The sequence below is a fragment of the Alexandromys fortis genome, unplaced genomic scaffold (genome assembly GCF_014885135.2).
Source record: "Alexandromys fortis isolate MF-2015 unplaced genomic scaffold, M_Fortis_MF-2015_v1.1 scaffold_7, whole genome shotgun sequence".
NCBI classification, from domain to species: domain Eukaryota; kingdom Metazoa; phylum Chordata; class Mammalia; order Rodentia; family Cricetidae; genus Alexandromys; species Alexandromys fortis.
In genome coordinates this window covers 6577841-6596807 of record NW_026067920.1, presented here as the reverse complement: position 1 = coordinate 6596807, position 18967 = coordinate 6577841, and the positions used below count along the sequence as shown (strand labels likewise).

The 18967-nt window shown below is 50.5% G+C and overlaps 1 protein-coding gene across 2 annotated transcripts; it reads left to right on the top strand.

Annotated features, from left to right (window-relative positions):
• Nucleotides 1-966: 966 nt before the first annotated feature.
• Tcn2 (transcobalamin 2) lies at nucleotides 967-17288 on the top strand. Of its 2 annotated transcripts, none has more exons than XM_050140952.1 (10): nucleotides 967-1131; nucleotides 1508-1685; nucleotides 4718-4910; nucleotides 6643-6812; nucleotides 7972-8133; nucleotides 9758-9930; nucleotides 10053-10239; nucleotides 11454-11625; nucleotides 13951-14066; nucleotides 17051-17288. In XM_050140952.1, exons 2-10 carry the CDS (start codon nucleotides 1622-1624, stop codon nucleotides 17152-17154), a joined length of 1341 nt encoding a protein of 446 aa, XP_049996909.1. In that variant the 5' UTR covers nucleotides 967-1131; nucleotides 1508-1621; the 3' UTR covers nucleotides 17155-17288. The 2 variants fall into 2 exon arrangements, with proteins under 2 accessions (XP_049996909.1, XP_049996910.1); XM_050140953.1 differs by lacking the exon at nucleotides 17051-17288 and adding an exon at nucleotides 15110-15575 and having other exon boundaries at nucleotides 970-1131.
• The last annotated feature ends 1679 nt before the right edge of the window (nucleotides 17289-18967 follow it).

The following is an 18967-nucleotide window of genomic DNA, read 5'->3' as shown; positions in this document are numbered from 1 at the left end:
CTGTTCCTATCTTATAGATATCCTGTTTTGCAGTCAACCTGCTTTGTTGATGTCCTATCTTATTGATATCCTGCCTTGCAGTCTTCCTATCTCATCCTGCTCTCTCAAGCACATGGGATGTTCTTACGAGAGCAGGCTGGCTGCTGCGGGTTTTGAGGAGGGGGTCTGTAGGGTCTTTCAAGCTCCCCACCCCCTCCTCTTCCATCATTTCTTCCTCCCATGGTTGCCCAGGCTGGCTGGAATTTCTGGGCTCAAGCTGTCCTCCTTCAGCCTCCTGGGTGGCTGGGGCTAGGGTGTGCACCCGACGTGTGCACGCTCCACAGTTTGACTCTCTGGCTGCAGCTCTTCAAATAGCAACCCTCCGTTATGATGGGGTCTTTGGTCTTTCTCACTTTCCCTGACAACATGACCTTGCCCAGCCCAGCGGCAACAAAACAGACATTACATTAATGAGTACTGCTAATTTATACAGGCCCATGTTTATACCTGTTGACGGCTTGGCTGGCGATAATTAGCCTGGTACAAAAATAAGTTCTCTGGAAAGTGTGACCTATAGCAATTTGCCATAAAAATAATTGTAACAAACACCTCATCTGGAGATGATTAGGGCATTTTATGATCCCCAACATCCTCACAAGGAGAGTTGAACAAATGCGGTTAGGATAATTTTGTTCAACACTCATATATATGGGGACCAACTTGAAACTCAGAGAGGTTAAACATTCTAGCCAAGGTCACACAGCTTTGCTAGGTTCGTGCTTTGAGTCTGTAGTGGGGCAGGGAAGATAAGGGATCTTTCGTTCTCTCTACTGAAATGTTTTTAAGCAATTTTTCTCGCTCAGGGCAAGCAGCCCCGCAGCCCTGTTCCCCATCAGTGTTGTGACTTGCTTGGTTCATCCTCATTCTTCAACTTGTTTTTTTTTTTTCTAGGAAGCTCCAGCTGTGTCCGGTTGATTGAGGAGACTAGCTGGTTTGGGCCAGGTCCAGCAGTCGCCCCACCTCCTTGGCAGGCTGGTGGCAGACAACAGCTGACGCCAGAGAGTTCCTCACGTGATCACCGCAGCTCCTTGCTCCATTCCTTGTCCCCGAGTCAGAGTGGGCACTTCCAGGGACTCCTGTGGCGTGCACCAGGTAGGTATCCTAATCCCGAAAGTCTGCAGCAGCACCGCTTAGGGTGAGGGTGTGTGTGGGGGGGGGGGGGGGGGGGGGGGGGGGGGGGGGGGGGGGGGGGGGGGGGGGAATGACTGGAGGGAGGGGCGGAGCAGTGAGAAGTGGAAACGCGGCAAGCACTCTCAGATAGACTTGGGACGGGCTCTCTGTGTCCCTTCCGGGCTCTTAAAGTTGCGGGAACACCTACGGTTGGCTTCAAGTTGTCCCACAGGGTCCTACTGGTCCTTCCCCTTCTCTTGTTCTCCACCTGGGGGACAGCGGCTCTGCCCTTCCTTCCTCTGAGCTTCGGCCTCTTGCCCCATAACAGACCTTTCCCCTTTTCTCTCTGCTGACTTAGCTGTGTGCTTCGGGGCGTTGGAGAGACAATTAATCAGTGACAGGAAGCCCAGCTGCAGTCAGGCAAGCCTCAAGGCCGGTCCCAGGAGTCTCCGGTGTCCCACCTGTGCCTGCCATGGTGCCACTGAAGGTGCTGCTGCTCCTGTCGGGAGTTCTGGGGGCTCTTGCTGAGCTCTGTGGTGAGTAACCAGCCACGGACTGGAGCCTGCTGCTTCCTGAGTCTCGAGGAGGGATGGCTGCCTCTGCTGTCCCCTTGCTATATTTGGGGAATCAGAAGCTCCGGGTGGGCATGGGGAAGCTTACTTGTCCCTCAGGTCTCCTACAGACGTTTAGGCTTAACTGGATGTTAGTGCTTGGGCGTGCTTAGTGGATGCCCCCGCCCCCATATCCAGCAATCCGTTCATTTACTCACTGGACACACAGGGAAACCTCTCTGGGGGCAGGCCAGTATTTCGTTTGGAGAAAGAATGGGGAGTATATTGGTCTGATCCCAGCCCTCCCAGAGTTTATGTTCTAGAGAAGGTGTTGGCAAAGGCATGGGTTGCCAAACTGGGTTACCGTGAGTGATGCAGAGTCAACCTGGGGCAACAATAGAAAGCCACAGGGAGGGGCCCATCACTCAGGGAGAGGTTGGAAAGGGCATGCAGAGACTGGACCCAAAGCAGGACAAGAAGCCGAGAAAGGAGGGAGTAAAAGGCAAGCATCCCAGGCCCAGGACTGTCCCTGGAGGACTTGCCTGCTCCGGCTATTTGTCCCAGGGCTGTAGTCCCCAAGAAATCTCTTGTGGATTCGAGGGAACTCCCAAAGCATGACTGTGAGCCTCAGGTTCCAGGTTTAGGCACATTCATGCCCTGGGACCAGGCAGGAAGCGTAAGGCTACATGGCTCACTTCTCCCTTTTTCTCCTCGGACCCTGCAAACTGATTCTCAGGTGACCTTGGGCAAACCCTGGGCTACAGGTGTCAGATGAAGAAGTCAAGGGGCAGAGGGACCAAATGACCTACTCACGGGGCCCCAGCTCCAGCAGAACTTTACTGGACTCAATTCTTGGGATTTCAGGCCAGCCTTGTTTCTAGGCACCTGGAATCTCTGACCATGTCCTACTAAAGCACCTCATCCTTGGGCCCCGGATTACTTTCCAGACAGTCCTCAGGGATTCCGCCAGCAAGCCAGAGATTCCCTTCTTGACCGTTTCAGCTCCAAAGCCCCTTCCTTCACCATCCTGAGAGCTTTGGGAGTTTGGGGTGCAGTCCCTTCAACGCTCCCTGCCTCCTGTGTCTTGTAAAGTGAGCAGAGGCTGTCCCTCCTGCCTTCCTCCTTGGTGCCCTGTGAGGACACCACACCCTGCCTGTTCAGCCTCAGGCTCTGTATGCAGTGAAGTGGACAAGACCGTTCACTAAAACCTATACAAAGAGGGCCCCTGGGCTTCTGTGTGCCCGCCGGTCAGTCCTCAGGTGAGAGGGCTGGGCAGCCCTGTAAACGGCACGCCCTAGTGTGGGGGTAGGAGACCTGTCAGGGTTCTCTAGAGGAACAGAACTGATGGAATGAGCATGTATTTTAAAAGAATTTAGACTGGCTTGCAAGGTGTGGTCTTGGTGGTCCAACAATGGCTGTCTTTTGATGGAAAGTCTGAGAATCTCGTAGTTGTCCAGTTGATGAGGGTGCTGATCTCTGTGACCTAATCTCTGCTGGAGTTCTGGAGGATTCCTGGAGATTGCTGGTCCTCAGGAGTATGTTGGAATCATGAAGAAGGTGGATTTAATACCGGCCCCAGCAACGGAGTAGATGAATTTGCCAGTGAGAGTGAGGGCAAGCAGGCAAAAAGCTAAGTCCCCCCCATCTCTCTTGTTTTTTTTAAAAAGATGTATTTATTTATTATGTACACAGTGTTCTGCCTGCGTGTATATCTGCAGGCCAGAAGAGGGCACCAGATCTCATTACAGATGGTTGTGAGCCATTATGTGGTTGCTGGGAATTGAACTCAGGACCTCTGAAACCACTGAGCCATCTCTCCAGCCCTTCCCCCTATCTCTTATCTGCCATCAGGAAGTTTAGCCCAGATTTTGAGTGCATCATCTTCCTGCTTCAAATTGTAATTTCACTAAGAAAACCACTTAATAGTGCCCAGCAGCTTCGGGTGTAGTTGATTCCAGATGCAGTCAAGTTGACAACTGAGATTAACTATCATAGGAACCTTGCCTAAGGCCACTTTTTCTGGCTTGAGTGAATCTGCCTGTCTCTTTCCTGCTAAAGAGAGTAAATTGTGTCATTTCCCCTTCCCAGGACAGGTGAGTCCCTCTTAGGGTGTGTGCGAGCATGCAGTGCGGGAGCGGGAGGAGGGGAGGGAGGGGGAACTGTGGTTGGCATGTACAATGAATAAAAATGTAAAATAAAAGAGTAAGTTGTGGTTTCCAGCCCCTATCATAGGCAGGACCTCCAAGACATCCAGTCTTCCTCACTCTGAGTTTGGGCCCTTCCCAAGGAAGAAAGGCAGCCATCAACTGGAATCCGGGCATGGCTCTGAGATTTCTGCTACCAGGGTATTTCTGTATCTTGGCTACAGATTTTCAGGCAAATCCCCAGTTGTGACAGGTTGTTAGTAACTGGTCTCCCAGTCAGACCTTTTCCACTGAAATAGGGATGGCAGAAAAAGTGGCCTTTCAAGGTTTGAGTGGAGGACTTTCCTCAGGCAGCTGGGGAATCAGCTGACAGAGTCCAGCGCGTGAAGATTTGTTGTGGAACATTCCCAGCATGAGGGTTGGAGTTTCAATCAGAGCAAGGGGAGGGGATTGCAGCCTGACACAGGCTTGGCTCTGAAACACTATGAAAGACAGTCTGACTTTGAACTTGTGATTTCTCTTCCGTGCAAAACAATGGTGGAACTATCGACACCACAGAGCTGCCGCGAGGGTCTGGGAGCCTGGACTTACTACTGATAGGTGGGGTGGTTGCCTGGCAATAACAGCCTTTGATCTCACTCCATCACCTCTCCTTGGCCCACACTAACTCCTCTTAGGGGATGCCTGCTTTCCTGTGTAGGTGTCGCCTTTTGTCATAGCAGACATTTGTCTACACAGTGGGTGTGGGCTGTGTGGTAATGGGAACTGGGACATGTATTTCCCGGAGAAGGTTTTATCTGGTAAGGAGGTCAGAATAATCGCTTGCTAGTGGCATAGCCCTGAGTCCTCCCTCACACTGTTTTCTTTCCTCAGTAATACCACAGATGGACAGCCAGCTGGTAGAGAAGCTGGGCCAGCAGCTCTTACCTTGGATGGACCGAATCTCCTCAGAGCAATTGAACCCCAGCGTCTATGTTGGCCTGCGCCTTTCCAGTATGCAGGCTGGGACCAAGGAGGACCTCTACCTGCACAGCCTCAAGCTCGATTATCAGCTGTGCCTCCTGGGGTATTTTGCTACTCTCTCTCCTCTTTCCCCATGACTTGATCCATGTCGTAAGAGATAGGAGACTGGGTTCTCTCATCTGGGTATTTGTGGCTTTTTGACAAACTCTAGGCATATTTTGTCTTCCTTGGGCCTTCCTCCATCTGCAGAGTGAAGGGGTAAGTGGTGGTACTAGGCCAGAGATGCTGACATATGTCCTTTGTCCTGAAACTGCATTCCCCTGATTCCTGAAGCAACACTTAATTCTTCATGTGCTCCTGACTTGTGCCTGAGACAGACATCACTAATCCATGAGCCCCAAAGTAGCACTTAACTCTTTCTGTGCTCCCTACCTGTACCCAAGGCAGACATCACTAATCCATAACCAGATATGCGATTGTATATTGGTATAAAGAAGTAGTATCTAACTCATTCTGTAGTTTATTCATGTGCTAAAGACAGACACTACTAATCCACAGCTATGTTCTTTCATGCAGAACCTAGAAGCAACATATTTCTGTGCTCTTTCTCCAAGGAGTGGCCATGAAAGAGAGGCCTGCTCTGGGGTGTGAGTGAGGTGAAGAATAAGAAAAAGCCACGAGTCACCAGATGTAGTGGTTCATGCATTTAATCCCAGCACTTGGGAGGCAGAAACAGGCAGATCTCTGAGAGTTCAAGGTCAGCCTGGTCTACAGAGTGAGTTCTTGGGCTGCCAGGGCTATGTAGAGAGATCCTGTCTTCAAAAACAAAAAGAAAAAGGGGGGAAAAGCCATGAAATACCTTCCTGATTTCAGTCCTTCTCAAGACATAGATGCAGGGAAGGGAGAGGAAATGTAGGGGAGAATGCATGGCCTGGCTGGAGGTCAAGCCAGGCGATCTGGTGTGGGCACCCTTATGGTTCTTCCTGGAATTTAACTAAGTATCTGCGGCATGTGTCCCTACCAGCACAGCTGACTGCCAGGTTGTTCAGTCCACAAGGGTCGCACAAAGATGGGGCAGACCACCAAAGGTTCTTATACCAGAAGCAAACTTTATTCCAGGAAAAAAATAAAAAAATAAATCTCCATGGGGCACAAAAAACTTATCAGCTATCTGAGACCATGGCCGGAGATGGACTCGTAAGGCTGTGGCAAAGGCCGGTTTCTGAACTCCTCCTTTTATAGCAAGCATTAGGCAATAACAAAAGAGTTTTACAATCTCAAGGTAAAACTCAGATGCAAACTGCCCTTCTTTGCAGTTTCCATTAGCAGTTAAACTAGTGTTTGTATTTAGTCCCTTGCTTTCCCTGTCATTCCTTGATAGCGTTTACCAAGGCTCTGCACCTCCCCTGAGACTCTCAGTTTCACAAAGCAGGGAAGGGTAGGGGACAATATAAAACCAAAATCAAAAGTCACGTACATCCCATCATTTAAAAGTTAACTCAGCTCAAATCAATTGCTGGTCATGAGTGGCCAGGGGGTTATCTAAAAGCTGACACTCAGTTTACAGAGGGCTGCTTCAGCCTCACAAAGAGAGCTAAGGGTTGCAAAGCGGAAAACCCACTGTTAATAGTTAATCCCTAAACTGCTGAGAAAGCTGATGACAGCCTGCTCTCATCCTCCTAGGCTTACAACTTTATATTTGTTTATTTCTACATTCCTATTCCTGGAATCTACATTTCTATATTCTTTTTCTTGGGCCCTTCAGAGGTGATCCCAAGTTGGGCTTACAAAGGGGACAGTTTCTCATAAAAGCGTATTGACTTGCCTGGTCCTAGGTCTGTCTCCAGTGATGACAACAGCGGTTGCCAGACCAAGCCTTCGGCAGGCCACCTGGCCCTCTACCTGCTTGCCCTCAGGGCCAACTGCGAGTTCGTTGGGAGCCGCAAGGGGGACCGGCTGGTCTCACAGCTCAAGTGGTTCTTGGAGGATGAGAAAAATGCCATTGGTGAGAAAGATGCCATCTGAGTGGTTAGGGACCTCTGGGAGGGCTCATCAATTCGCTCTGTTTGTAGTTTCGAGGCAGGCCTCAGATTTGTAATTGTTCTCAGTAAGCGGTGTCCTGGGTGAGAGTCAGAGCTTTGGTTTTCTTTCCAGGCCTCTTCTCACCCCCATCCCCCCCACCCCGGTCCACATCAAGTCCTCCTAGAGCAGTGGTGCTCAGTCTTCCTAACGAGGCCCTGATGAGACAGTGCCTCATGCTGTGGTGACCTCCAACTGTAAAACTGTCATTGCTACTTCATAACTGTAGTTATGCTACTATTATGAATCGTAATGTAAATAACTGTGTTTCCCAATGGTCTTAGGAGACCCCTATGAAAAGATCATCCAAGCCACAAAGGGGTCAAGACCCACGATTGAGAAGCACTGACATAGAGGCTCAGGCTGGACCCACGAACAATCTGCCGGGCTGCTCGGTCACCAAGACTGACCTGTTGTCTAGCTCTGAGACACCTGTCCAGCCTCCTTTCAACTGACCCTTAGCCTCTCGGTCAACTGTCCAGCCTCCTGCTTTGGACCCAGTCCCAACAGCTGAAGCAAGGCTTTTCACTATGAATCTGTTCTTCAAGCAGCTTAAGCCCTACAGGGCCCCTCCATTCGCAGCCCCGGGCCCAGCCTGGCTTGCCTCTTCTACTTTTTAGGCATTGTTCTGGTTACTTCTCTGTGTGTTCCAGCCACACTGACCTTTCCTCACAAGTTTGGGTATTCGTGTGTGCTCCTCCATCCCCTTCTAGATGACTCCTAGCTCTGTGCTCACTTCTCTCCACTCCCGAGTCACTATTGTAAAGAATCCTTCTCAATTTCCCAGCCATTTAGACTTGTGTGGCTCCAGGGACCTTAGGCCATACTTCTGTTATAATTGTGCTGTCTCACGAGTATCTGTTGGGCCGTCACCTTCTACTCTGACCTCCAAGCACAGAACCTGGCCTACACTGGGACCTCAGCTAGGCACTGAAGGAGGATATGATGCCGTGGCCTCCATGGGATATGTTGGAGCATGCAGACTGTGGGGTCCCGTGAGCTATGGGGCTTCTTTCTGGGAAGAAGCTGAAAGGGAAACCCCGAAGCCTGACATGTCTCTTTACTCCTTGCCTTTCTCGTCTCAGGGCACAACCATGAAGGTCACCCCCGTACCAGCTATTACCAGTACAGCCTCAGCATCCTGGCACTGTGCGTCCACCAGAAGCGGGTCCATGACAGTGTGGTGGGCAAGCTCTTGTATGCTATTGAACACGGCCACCATGTCCGCCAGGGCCACCTCTCTGTGGGTGAGTGGACAAACCTAGCCTCCCCCCAGTCCCAGGGAAGGCCTCTATGACCTTCTCCTATGCTCACCTTTCTTGTGAATGTCCTCATTAGACCCCTAGAAGTGAAATGGTAGTGGGGGAGGGGCTGAGAGTCAGCTCTGGAACCGGGCTTGACCCCAGCTCCATCACGTGTTCCCTGCAGGGCGTCCCCTACTCTGTCAGTTGGGCTTTTCCTAGAAAATGGCCTCCCAGCAGCCTCCCACTAAAGGGTGCATTACAAACAGAGGTCTGAGCACACACTGGGTGCTCTTGACACCAGTTAGCCTGGGGATCCTGATACCTGGATTCCGGTCTGATTGTTGTATGTTGTATGACCTGGGGCCACCACAGTCAGTTTTTTCATCCTGCTTCAAGGTCTCTGCTAGGCTTGGGCTTCTTGAGTGAGTGGGTAGGGTTATGCTCAAGTTTCTGGTCCCCAAATGAATTCACGAAGCCAGATTTCCAATATAAATTACATGAGTGTTTAAATAATATTCAAACTTAAGTTTGGACCAACACCTTTCTAGCACCCCAGCATGGTGGGTGCAGAAAGTGTGGCAGGGGGCCCTTGGAGGGGAGAACTTTTAAAGGAGAAACGCCATAATCAGGGGAGGTCATGTCCTGTTGTCTTGAGATTGGGTAAGGAGGGCATAGGGGAAGGTAGTTTTTGAAACCATTGGTCAGTTTTTGGGTGTGAAAATCTAACAAAGAGCCATAAATTACTGACAAGGTATCTTCAAGGACAGGATGCCTCCCAAGAATATCTGGACCTCATTAAATTTTATGGCCCTGCCCCCTATGTCCTTAATTGGCTATTTTCAGGGTATCTGTTCAAATTTCTGCTATGACAGCACATTTATGGAGCTGAGATCGCCCCCACTGCCCCCCCACTCATTATATGGCTTAAGATGAAGCCTTCTTTAAAATGGAGTTTGCAAAGTTAGGTTCACATAGTCGGGACTCTTTGGGGGAGGGTGGGAAACAGGAGGGTGGTGGTGGTGTTTGGTAGGTGATTGCCCAGAGAGAAAAGGGCACCGGGGCCTTTGTCAATAAGAGGCTTGAACTGTCTCAAAGGCTTGCAGAGAAACAGTGAACACATTACCTATAGGAGGAGAAGAACTTAAAGATTCCCTCCCAGGCCCTGGCTGCTCCTCCTATTGATTAAATCAGACTGCCTGAGGGTAGATGAGGCAGCTGTTCCTGTCCAGTTCTCTGCGGGGCAGGAGGTTTAGCCCAGCAGCACAGCACCAAGCATGCCTGAGGCCCCAAATCCAATACCTAGCACTACAAAAAACCAATATGAATCAATTAATCAATAAAATAAAGCTCCCTGTGTGAGCCTAATGTGCATCCTGGTTGGGGAGCAGGTTCTTTGGGATCCGTCCTCTTGTATTCTCGTCTTCAATCTGTCCGTCTGACCTGCTGCTCTCGCTCAGTGACCAATCAAATCCATTTGTCTAGACCTGAGAGGTTTCCTGGGGCTTAGTATGTCCAATGTTTGGATGGGGGAGTCCTGGATTGGTACCCCAGATGTTCCTGAACCCCAAAACTCGCCTAGCCTGGTTCCATCAAGCTATCCAGTTCATCCTAGGCTCTATCCCCCCAGACACAGAAGCCATGGCTGGCTTGGCCTTCACCTGTTTGGAGCGTTTCTTTTTCAATCCTGATTTGAGACCACGAATCACCATGGCCATTGAGACCGTGCGAGAGAAGATCCTGAAGGCCCAGACCCCCGAGGGCAACTTTGGGAATGTCTACAGCACCCCACTGGCACTACAGGTGGGAAAGAGATCCTGGAACCACGACCACTCAACAAGTCAATGGAGGGAGGGCTGGTCGGAGGCTGGAAGACCTGGCTCCTCCCCAGTGATTGACCTACCTCCTCCTTCTCTTCCCCACAGTTTCTGATGACCTCCCCTGCTTCTGGGGTAGGACTGGGTGCAGCATGCCTCAAGGCAAGGGCATCTCTGCAGACCAGTATCCAGGGCGGGGCCTTCCAGAATCCTCTGATGATTTCACAGCTGCTCCCGGTGCTGAACCACAAGACCTACCTGGATCTTATCTTCCCAGACTGCCAGGAGCCCAGAGGTAGCTGAACCCTTTCTGTTTCCTGAGTAATCTGCTCTCTGTGGGTCCCAGCGATGGGCAGTCGGTTGGTTCTGCTTTGCTGAGCCAACAGGAGTGTGTGGGTCTGCACAGGACACGGCAGCTTAAATGAGGTCGCAGCTTTTTGATGCTCATGGTGTAGAGACAGGTACCAAATAAGCCCTCTGAGTGGTACCCACTGTGGAAATGTTTGAGTGAATGGATGGAGAGATGTATTAGCCAAGGTTCTCTAATAGAGCAAAGTTTATAGAATGATTTATTAGACTGACATATAGCATATGGTCCAGATAGTCTGACAACATCCGTCTCACTCTGGAGAGGTTGAGAATCCCAGAGTGTTGCAGTCTGTGATGGGATGTCTCGGCAGTCCCATCATGGTACAGAAGGCCCAAAGGATTCTGGACAGCAGCTGGCCTTCTGTTTACACTGTAAGTCTAAAGAAGGTGATTCCAATATCAGCGAAGAATGCTGTAGGAGCAGCATAGAGGAACTTGAGAGTGAGGGCAAGCAGAAGCTGCTCCTTTCATGTTCCCCATCTGGGCTGCCATCAGAAGGTGCCACCCACATTTACACAGGGTCTTCCCCATTTTGAATAATCTGATCAAGAAAAATCTCTCCAAAGAATACCCAGAGACTTGCATTTTAGCTGGTTCTAGATCCAGTCGGGTTGACCAGTAAGATGGGTCATCCCAGATGTGTGAATAAATGAGTAGACAGACACAGTTGGTTCATTTTGATAACCAAGGAGCTTAATTCCCAGCACTGAATCACTGGGCACCATCTCGGTGAAGAACTTGAAGGAGTGAGTGGGATTTGCCAGAGCAGCGGGAGGCGAGGCAAAGGCAAATGCGCAGAGACCGGTGATGCAGGGCTGGGGGCATCATCTTGGAACTGTGGGTCTAGGAGAGTGAGCAGGAGAAGAATACCTCACAGAAAGATGAGTCAGTCCATTAGAGGTCACCAGGAAGTGACATGAACAAGCGGAGAGGGTCCTCTGAGCTGCAGTGTAGCAGATAGGTGGGAGGCAAGAAGCAGAGACACCAGCAAGGGCCAAGGGGACTGGGTTAAGAGCCAGGCTTCCCCGGGTGGGTGTTCATTGACTGAGCCATTGTGGGGGAAGGCCATGGCCACATGGGCCGCGGTGTCCTCGGCTCCCTGTCCTCGTGACCGCTGCTCTTCCTGTCTCTCTGGTGCAGTCATGTTGGTACCCACTGTCGAGGACCCGTCACCGGCCCACATCCCAGAGGTCATCAGTGTCACGCTGAAGGTCTCCAGTGTCCTGCCACCATACAAACAAACATTTTTTATCCTTTCTGGGTCCTCCTTGGAAGATGTCCTGAAGATGGCTCAAAACATAGGAGGCTTCACGTGAGACTCCCTCCCCACTTCCCAGCCCTCACCCCGCTCAGCCCTCCATGCTTGGAAAGGAATCACGGGAAGGATGGGAACAGACAGGTTTCTTGGGAGAAGTTCTGGCTTAATCTCTGCTTCTGCCGCCTACACTCCTTCCCAGCCAGTGTTTTGGACCTGTGGTGTTTAGCCTGTGGTGTGAGCTGTGGACCACCACTGTCATTGAGAGCGTGCTCTAGAAGCAGAGACCCAGTTCTAGAAGCAGGAATTTCAGTTCTTCTACCCCCACCCCAGCTATCGAGCAAGGACAGTTATTCAGTTTGGACTTGAGATATCCCGCCTCCTCATAGGCCAGTGTGAGGAGCCGATGGTCACTGGTGACATGCTCTGAGTAGGTCTAATGCCCGGCAGCAGTAGGTACTCTAGGAAGACTATTAGTATCAATTCATCTTGCTAGAATTTTGCCATTAATAACCCTGAAAAGCTAGACAACGTGTTTGTCCCCTTGAGATTTGATGGGCCTGGGAATGAGCATATCTCAATCGCTGCTCCTTGCTGGGCCCTGGCTATACCAGAAGGTGGACATGGCTCATTGGGGGGACCTCTGGCTCAGAGAGGTTGAGTTCTTTCTGCTGGCCTGCTCGTTCCCCTGAATTCTTACCTCATCTTGAGAAATCCGTGCTTTCTGTTCCCAGCAGTAGTTCTAGGGAAGGTTGACAATGGGGACCATTTGGGTCAGCAACTCTGAGACCAGAGCTGCATCAATACCACCACATTTCATTAATTAATTAATCTGGTTTTTCAAAATAGGGTTTCTCAGTGTGGCACTGATTGTCTTAGAACTCTCTCTGTAGACCAGGCTGGTCTAAAACTCAGAGAACCACCTGCCTCTGCCGCCCAAGTGTTAGGGCTAAAGGTGTGTGCCTGACCATACTATTGTCTTTAAGGGACAGAAATGGTCCCAGTTTTCAGTTTAAATGACATCTCCTCCCCACATCCCCGCGGAGGACTGAATCTGGAGCTTTGACAGGCTAAGTGGAGATCTCCCACTGAACCGTTAGAATTTTGCTCCTCACTTGGAAACAAAGTTTGTACTAGTCACAAACCTCACTGCTATGACAAAAGGCCGCACACAGGCAAACTGAGGAGGAAAGGACCGGTGTGGGCTCAGCGTTCTGGGGGAAATAGTTCATCGTGATGGATAACTGAGCTACATCTCTGGTCCCCACATTTTAAAAAAATCTGAGACAGAAGTATTTTTGTTGTTTTATTGTGTTTTTAAGTTTGAGTCAGGGTTTTATAAGTTGCCCAGGTTGGCCTTGTTCTATAGTGCAGGCAGGCCTTGAACTCTCGGTGCTCTGCCTCAACCTCCCAAGTAGTATGGATGACAGGCCAGAGTCACAAACCTGGCTGGTTTATATTTCTTGGAATAGAGGCACTCCCTCCCCGTCTAAGATGGAATTTGCTGATAAGCCCTTTGGAGGGACAGAGTGCATGATCTATGGGGTGCTGACTGGTGGTGGTGTCTAGGAGGGTTGGAGAATGTGATGTTGGAGGCTCAGAGAAGGCTGTGTGGTCAGTGAGAAAAGCACCTCTCTGTGCCAGGACCCCAAATCTAACTCCATTCTCTCCAGAAAAGAATCAGATAGCAGCGTAGGCAGCCTGCACCCTCAAAGACGGGAACACTACCAAGTGAGGAAACTGGATTGAGACCCAGTGCCACTGCTCCCTGCCTCTGGCCCCGTACCTCTGAGCTCAGGTCTCACACTCTGGTAGCTCAGTTCCATCAGCCCTAAACACCCACACACCCATGCCAAGAGGCCCATAACTGCTGAGGGATGATGGTGGATAAAACCCAGGTGGGCAGCATCAGTGAAGCTGTAGAGAAAGGGGGGGGGGGTGCCACGACCTGCAGTGAGATGGCCTAGGAAGCTGGCCTGGTTGGCCTTCTGTTCTGTAAAAACCCCACAGTCAAAAGCAATTTGGGGGTGGACAGGGTTTATATGATTTGCAGGTTATAGACCATCACTGAGTAAAGGCAAGGCAGGAACTCAAGGGAGACAGGAACCCAGAATCACCAGCACTCTGGCAGGGTATGTTCTGGGGGGTCAATTATCAATCAAACATGGCCCAAGGAACACCCACTGGCCAATCTGATGGAAGCAGCCTGTCAATTTCCTCTTCCCAGGGGTCTCTAGTTTGTTTCAAGCAAATTTAAACTAACCAGCCCAGCAGGGCTAGGAGGAGGGCACCCGAGGGCAGGCAGGTTTCTGCTGGCGTGGGTGAGCCCCCTGCTTTCCTCTTTGGGGACAGCAGTCACTTCCTCTCTTTTCAATTTTCTAGGTATGAGAAAAAGCCCTCTTTGTCAGGCCCCTACCTGACATCCGTACTGGGGAAAGAAGTTGGGGATCGAGAATTCTGGCAACTCCTCCGAGACCCTGACACCCCCCTGCAGCAAGGTGAGTCTGGTGGCCTGCCGCCCTGGATACCTCCCACCCGGATCCTCACCCACTTTGAGATAAGGCTGCATCAACCCAACCCAGCCTTTCCCCTGAGCCTTCCTGGGCTGTAGCTTCAGAGATGCATTCAAAGCATGTGTGTTTAAAAGAAAATCTCCATTGGTGATGCACACCTGTAATCCTCAGGATATTGGGGCAGGAGGATTGCTATGAGTTTGAGGCTAGCCTGGTCTGTATAGTAAGACCCTGTTTCAACCACTGGCCCTACCAAAACAAAATGAGTCACAAATAGAACTGTCTCTGGACGCCTGGGTTCTCAAGGGGCCCTTTTATTTCCTCCAAGTTTGTGATATTATTTCTAAATGGTTAATTTTGTGGATCTAGGAATGATTTGGGCCTCAGGCCTGATGATCTTCCACTATGCAAATGATCTTCCGCTGAGCCACACCAACCTGGAGGCTGATTTTATTATCCTCCAATTTTTTCCAATGAGAATCTGGTGTTCACCATGCTAGTGAGTGACAGAGCTGGGACTTGAAGCCAGTTATCTGCTGGACTCAAAGGTCACTTCTGGGACATTCATTAATGACACCCCTGGACTACGCTGAGACAGTCCCTCTCTCTGACAACTCTATTTTGAAGGTGGTGATCCTGTCCCAATTTCTTTCATGCTGCCATTCAACTGTTAGTCCCATGTCTACCCATTGGGGGCGCTCTCTGCTGTGAGCTTGTTAGTCCCATGTCTACCCATTGGGGGCGCTCTCTGCTGTGAGCTTGTTAGTCCCATGTCTACCCATTGGGGGCGCTCTCTCTGCTGTGAGCTTGTTAGTTCCATGTCTACCCACTGGGGGCGCCCTTTCTGCTGTATGAGCCTGTGGCTAAGGCTGGATGAGAGTCTCCAACTGATTCTGCACAGCTCCCAGCTTCTCATCAACAAACCCTGAGTGGGTCTTACAGATTTGGCTTCAGGGCAGTGGTCACTTGATGTGGGTGGGGGTGGGACGTTGTCCTGCTAATTCCCTTCGTTCCATTTGTTTCTGCAGGCATTGCTGACTACAAACCCCAGAATGGGGAAACCATCGAGCTAAGGCTAGTTAGCTGGTAGCCTTGGGCTCCCTCCTGATGTCCTTGTACCTTGCTGCCACCTCAAGTGCACTTGGAGCAATGTCCCTCAGATCACTTCCACTATCTCAGCAAAGAGAATCCTAGGCTGGCCCTGCCTAACTCAGGGGCCTTTCATGAAGGCTGCAGCAGTCTAAAGAACAGGCTGCCCTTGACTTCCTCCCCATGGGAAGACTGCTGGCTGTGGGTGTTGAGTACCACTGCTCTGGGAATGGAGTCCTGCAAGGAGGCCTCCACAGCCCAGGGGCTGTGGTTCTGACCCCCTCTCCCCCACAATTTTGCTGTCTATTGTCAGGGTGGTGTTCCCAGAGCTGGTCATAGGCAGCTGCTGGCCAGCCTTCGGCGGGGCCTTCCAACATAATTAAAGCCTGATTTACCTTTCCTGGCCACAGTGTTCTGACTTCTCATAGTCATTGCCTGGGGTGAGGAGCAGAGGTGTCTGGGAGTCCAGCAGGACTTGTGAGCACTCTCCTGTGTATCAGGCATGAAGTGTCACAAACAGAGCTGACTACCCACACCTTTATAAATATCATATGGAACAGCCCTGGGGGTTGTTCATCATTTTCATCTCTCACTAGGAAGACGAGGGAACCAGTGGTAAAAAAGTAAAAGTGACTCAGAAAGGTCACAGCTAGGCAGTAACACTGTAGGAGGCAGTGTCGGGCAGGAGACATGACTTAGGAGACAGAGGCAGCTACTGACTCCTGATGGACCAAAGATATTTGCTGCGGACTGGGCTGTAGCTGAGTAGTAGAGCACTCGCTTACCACGCACAAAGCCTTATTATGCATGTAGCCTAGGCTGGCTTTGAACCCACAATCTTCATGTCTCAGCCTCCTGGGATTACCAGTGTGTCCCCACCATACCTGGCTTTGAAGACCTAATCCCCGCCCATTCACCTTCTGATACTATCACTTTGAGGTTAGATTTAAGCACATGGATTTTGGGGGACACACAGTCATACCAAAGAATGCTTATTTAAAAAGAACCTGTACACTACACCCATAATCTCAGCTGTCAAGAGAGAGGCTGCATCCCAGAACTGCATGAAACGAGAACTAAGTGATATTTGATGGGGTAGGAATATTACTCCCTTGTTACAGGCCCTGCCTGGCATGCACAATGCCCTGAGTTTAGCATCACATAAAGTCAGCTTGGTGGAGCACACCTGAGATACGAGTGCTTGGGAGGCAGAGGCAGAAATATCAGAAGTTTAAGGTCATCCTCATCTACATAAGGAATTTGAGGCCAGCCTGGGATATAACTGTCACACACACACACACACACACACTCCTGAGCTGAGGACCGAACCCAGGGCCTTATGCTTGCTAGGCCAGCACTCTACCACTGAGCTAAATCCCCAAACCCACAAAGCCATATTTGCCCAAAAGATCCCACCCACCAACCTGGAAATAGCTAAGGACAATCAAAAACTTGAAGTTGGGACTTGCCTGCCTCATCTCTACACTAGGGCTCGGTATCTCTTCCTCTTCTGGGTGTGGCCAGCCACGATGGTTGCCACCCCCAATTCCAGCCCCCAGGTTCCTCTTTCTGAGTTTATGTCCTAAAACAGGTATCTAATCTGACACACTCAGCAGGGACCCAGAGAAGCCAGGGATGAGAAGAAAGTCATATTTGGTGCAGGGTCTCACCATGAGCTTTAAGAAGCCCCTTTTCCAGGTCAGGGGGACCAGTCTGTGTCACTGTGGGGTGGTGCTCTCTGGTTCATGGTGTTTGTGACACAGGACACTAGAGCCCCGGTAGAGAAATGATCTGGTCAGGGTTGAGACCATAAGAAAAAAAGCTCAGACCTCCACATCTGCAGCCTGGTCACCAGGGATGAGTTCCTTTTTCCTTTCCAGCCTCCCTCAGAAGTGTTTTTGGCACCACCTGCTTCATAGAAGAGCTGCTGGGCCCTCAAACAGCAGGGTTCAGATTTGCGGACACCAGACACCATGGGAAGTGAAGGCCGCTGTGAGATTTTGAGCGGACCCCAAGGAATGAGAAAGCCCTCCCCTCCAGCGATGTGCTCTTTGAATCTGGGCTTCTTGGCCCCCCCATTCTCCCGCATGCAAACACTCTCCTACTGAGAGCCCTGTTGTCTATGCTGTTGAGACAAGTTAAAACGGGCTTCAAAAGTGGGCAGTGGCACACGCTTGGAATCCCAGTGCTCCTGTACATGCACACACACCACAAACAATAAACTGCGGGAGTACTTTCTCATCAGGACCACCAGCCCCCGAATAACGACACGGAGGCTTCTTATTGTGAACACTTGGCTTTTAGCTTAGGCTTATTCCCAACTAGCTCTTATCTAATTAACACATATTTTTAAATCCACATTCTGCCTCGTGGCTCTTTACTTTTCCTCAGTATGGCACATCTGACTTGCTTAGAGTCTGCTGGCGAGATCCATGGGCCTAGACTCCTCCTCCCAGTTCCTCTCTCTGCCTGGAAGTCCCACCTATTCTCTCCTGCCTAGTCATTGGCCTTTCAGCTTCTATTAAACCAATCGGAAGGCGACTTAGGCAGAGACACATCTTTACAGCGTACAAAAAGATTATCCCACACAATTTTAAAATTGGAAATAATACTTTTTAATTAAAAGAAGCTTGGTGGATAATGGGTTAAAAATCCCAGAGGAATATAACTCACAAGAAGCCCAAATTCCTCCTCTTAAAAAAAGGAGAGAGAGAGAGAGAGAGAGAGAGAGAGAGAGAGAGAGAGAGTGTGTGTGTGTGTGTGTGTTTGACTCAGCTTCCCTCCCATAACTCTTTTTGGAGAAACTATCTAAATGTCCCAGATTTTGGTCCTCTGCCTGGAAGTCCCCTATCTACAGTTCCTGTCCTTCAACTTGGGCTGCTCAGCAGCTATATAAGAGCTCCCACGGCATCAGAGTCATCAGAAGCAAGTGTGACAATGTAGATTCCTGGTTCATCCGGGACGGAGGTCTGATTCAGGTCTCCAGTGGGGACTGGCTTATTTTCACCTTTGATGGCTGTGAAGGGATCTGAAACACTTACGGCCATACGGGATTATGACCACCAGAGGGTGCTGCGGGCCGAGCTACTGGTCCCGCTTTGCGATCTTGTTTTTCTAGGGAGGTTGTCATCCAGGGCTTGTTAGTCAGATGACAGAGCCAGGTGATGCCTGTCCAGCTGGGCGGGAGCTTTCCCCAGAAATCCAATGACTGGAAAGAAGCTAGGTTCCAGGATGAGCCTTGATTCTTGATCACCTGGAGCAAGTTGTGTTTGGAATCGGCCTCTGGGGTGAGGGACTTAACCTATCTTGAATTCAGAGAACATCTCTTTTTCGGATGGGAAATCCGAGACCCACCCAGGAACAAGATTTTAGTGACAGCTGCTCTGCTTCTCGGCCTAGGATTCTGTCGTGTGAGCCCCAGGAAGTCCAGCTGTGAGTCACCTCAGAGTGCCCAGAGAGCAGCATACGGGGTCGGCTAGCCCGGGATGGATGTCGGCCCGCGGTACCCTGCTTCTCGTAGCTGTGGTTAGCCCTGGTGATTCATTTCCCCTTCTGCTGGCCCAGAGGGGGCGCCGCCCTGGTCTGGCAGGGGAGAAAAGATTTAGAGGGGAGTGGAGAGGTAACAAGATGAGGCAGTTTTAAGGGACCACGTGGTCCAGCTCTGCTAAATTCCAAGGTCTCTGGAGACATTTGTGGTCTGGGGTCAGGAGTCGCTTTTCATCGCCCAGCTTCTTGACGACAGCTTTGGGACATCTCTGCAGGGTACACCAGGGTTTCCAGCGCTGGATACTTTAAGG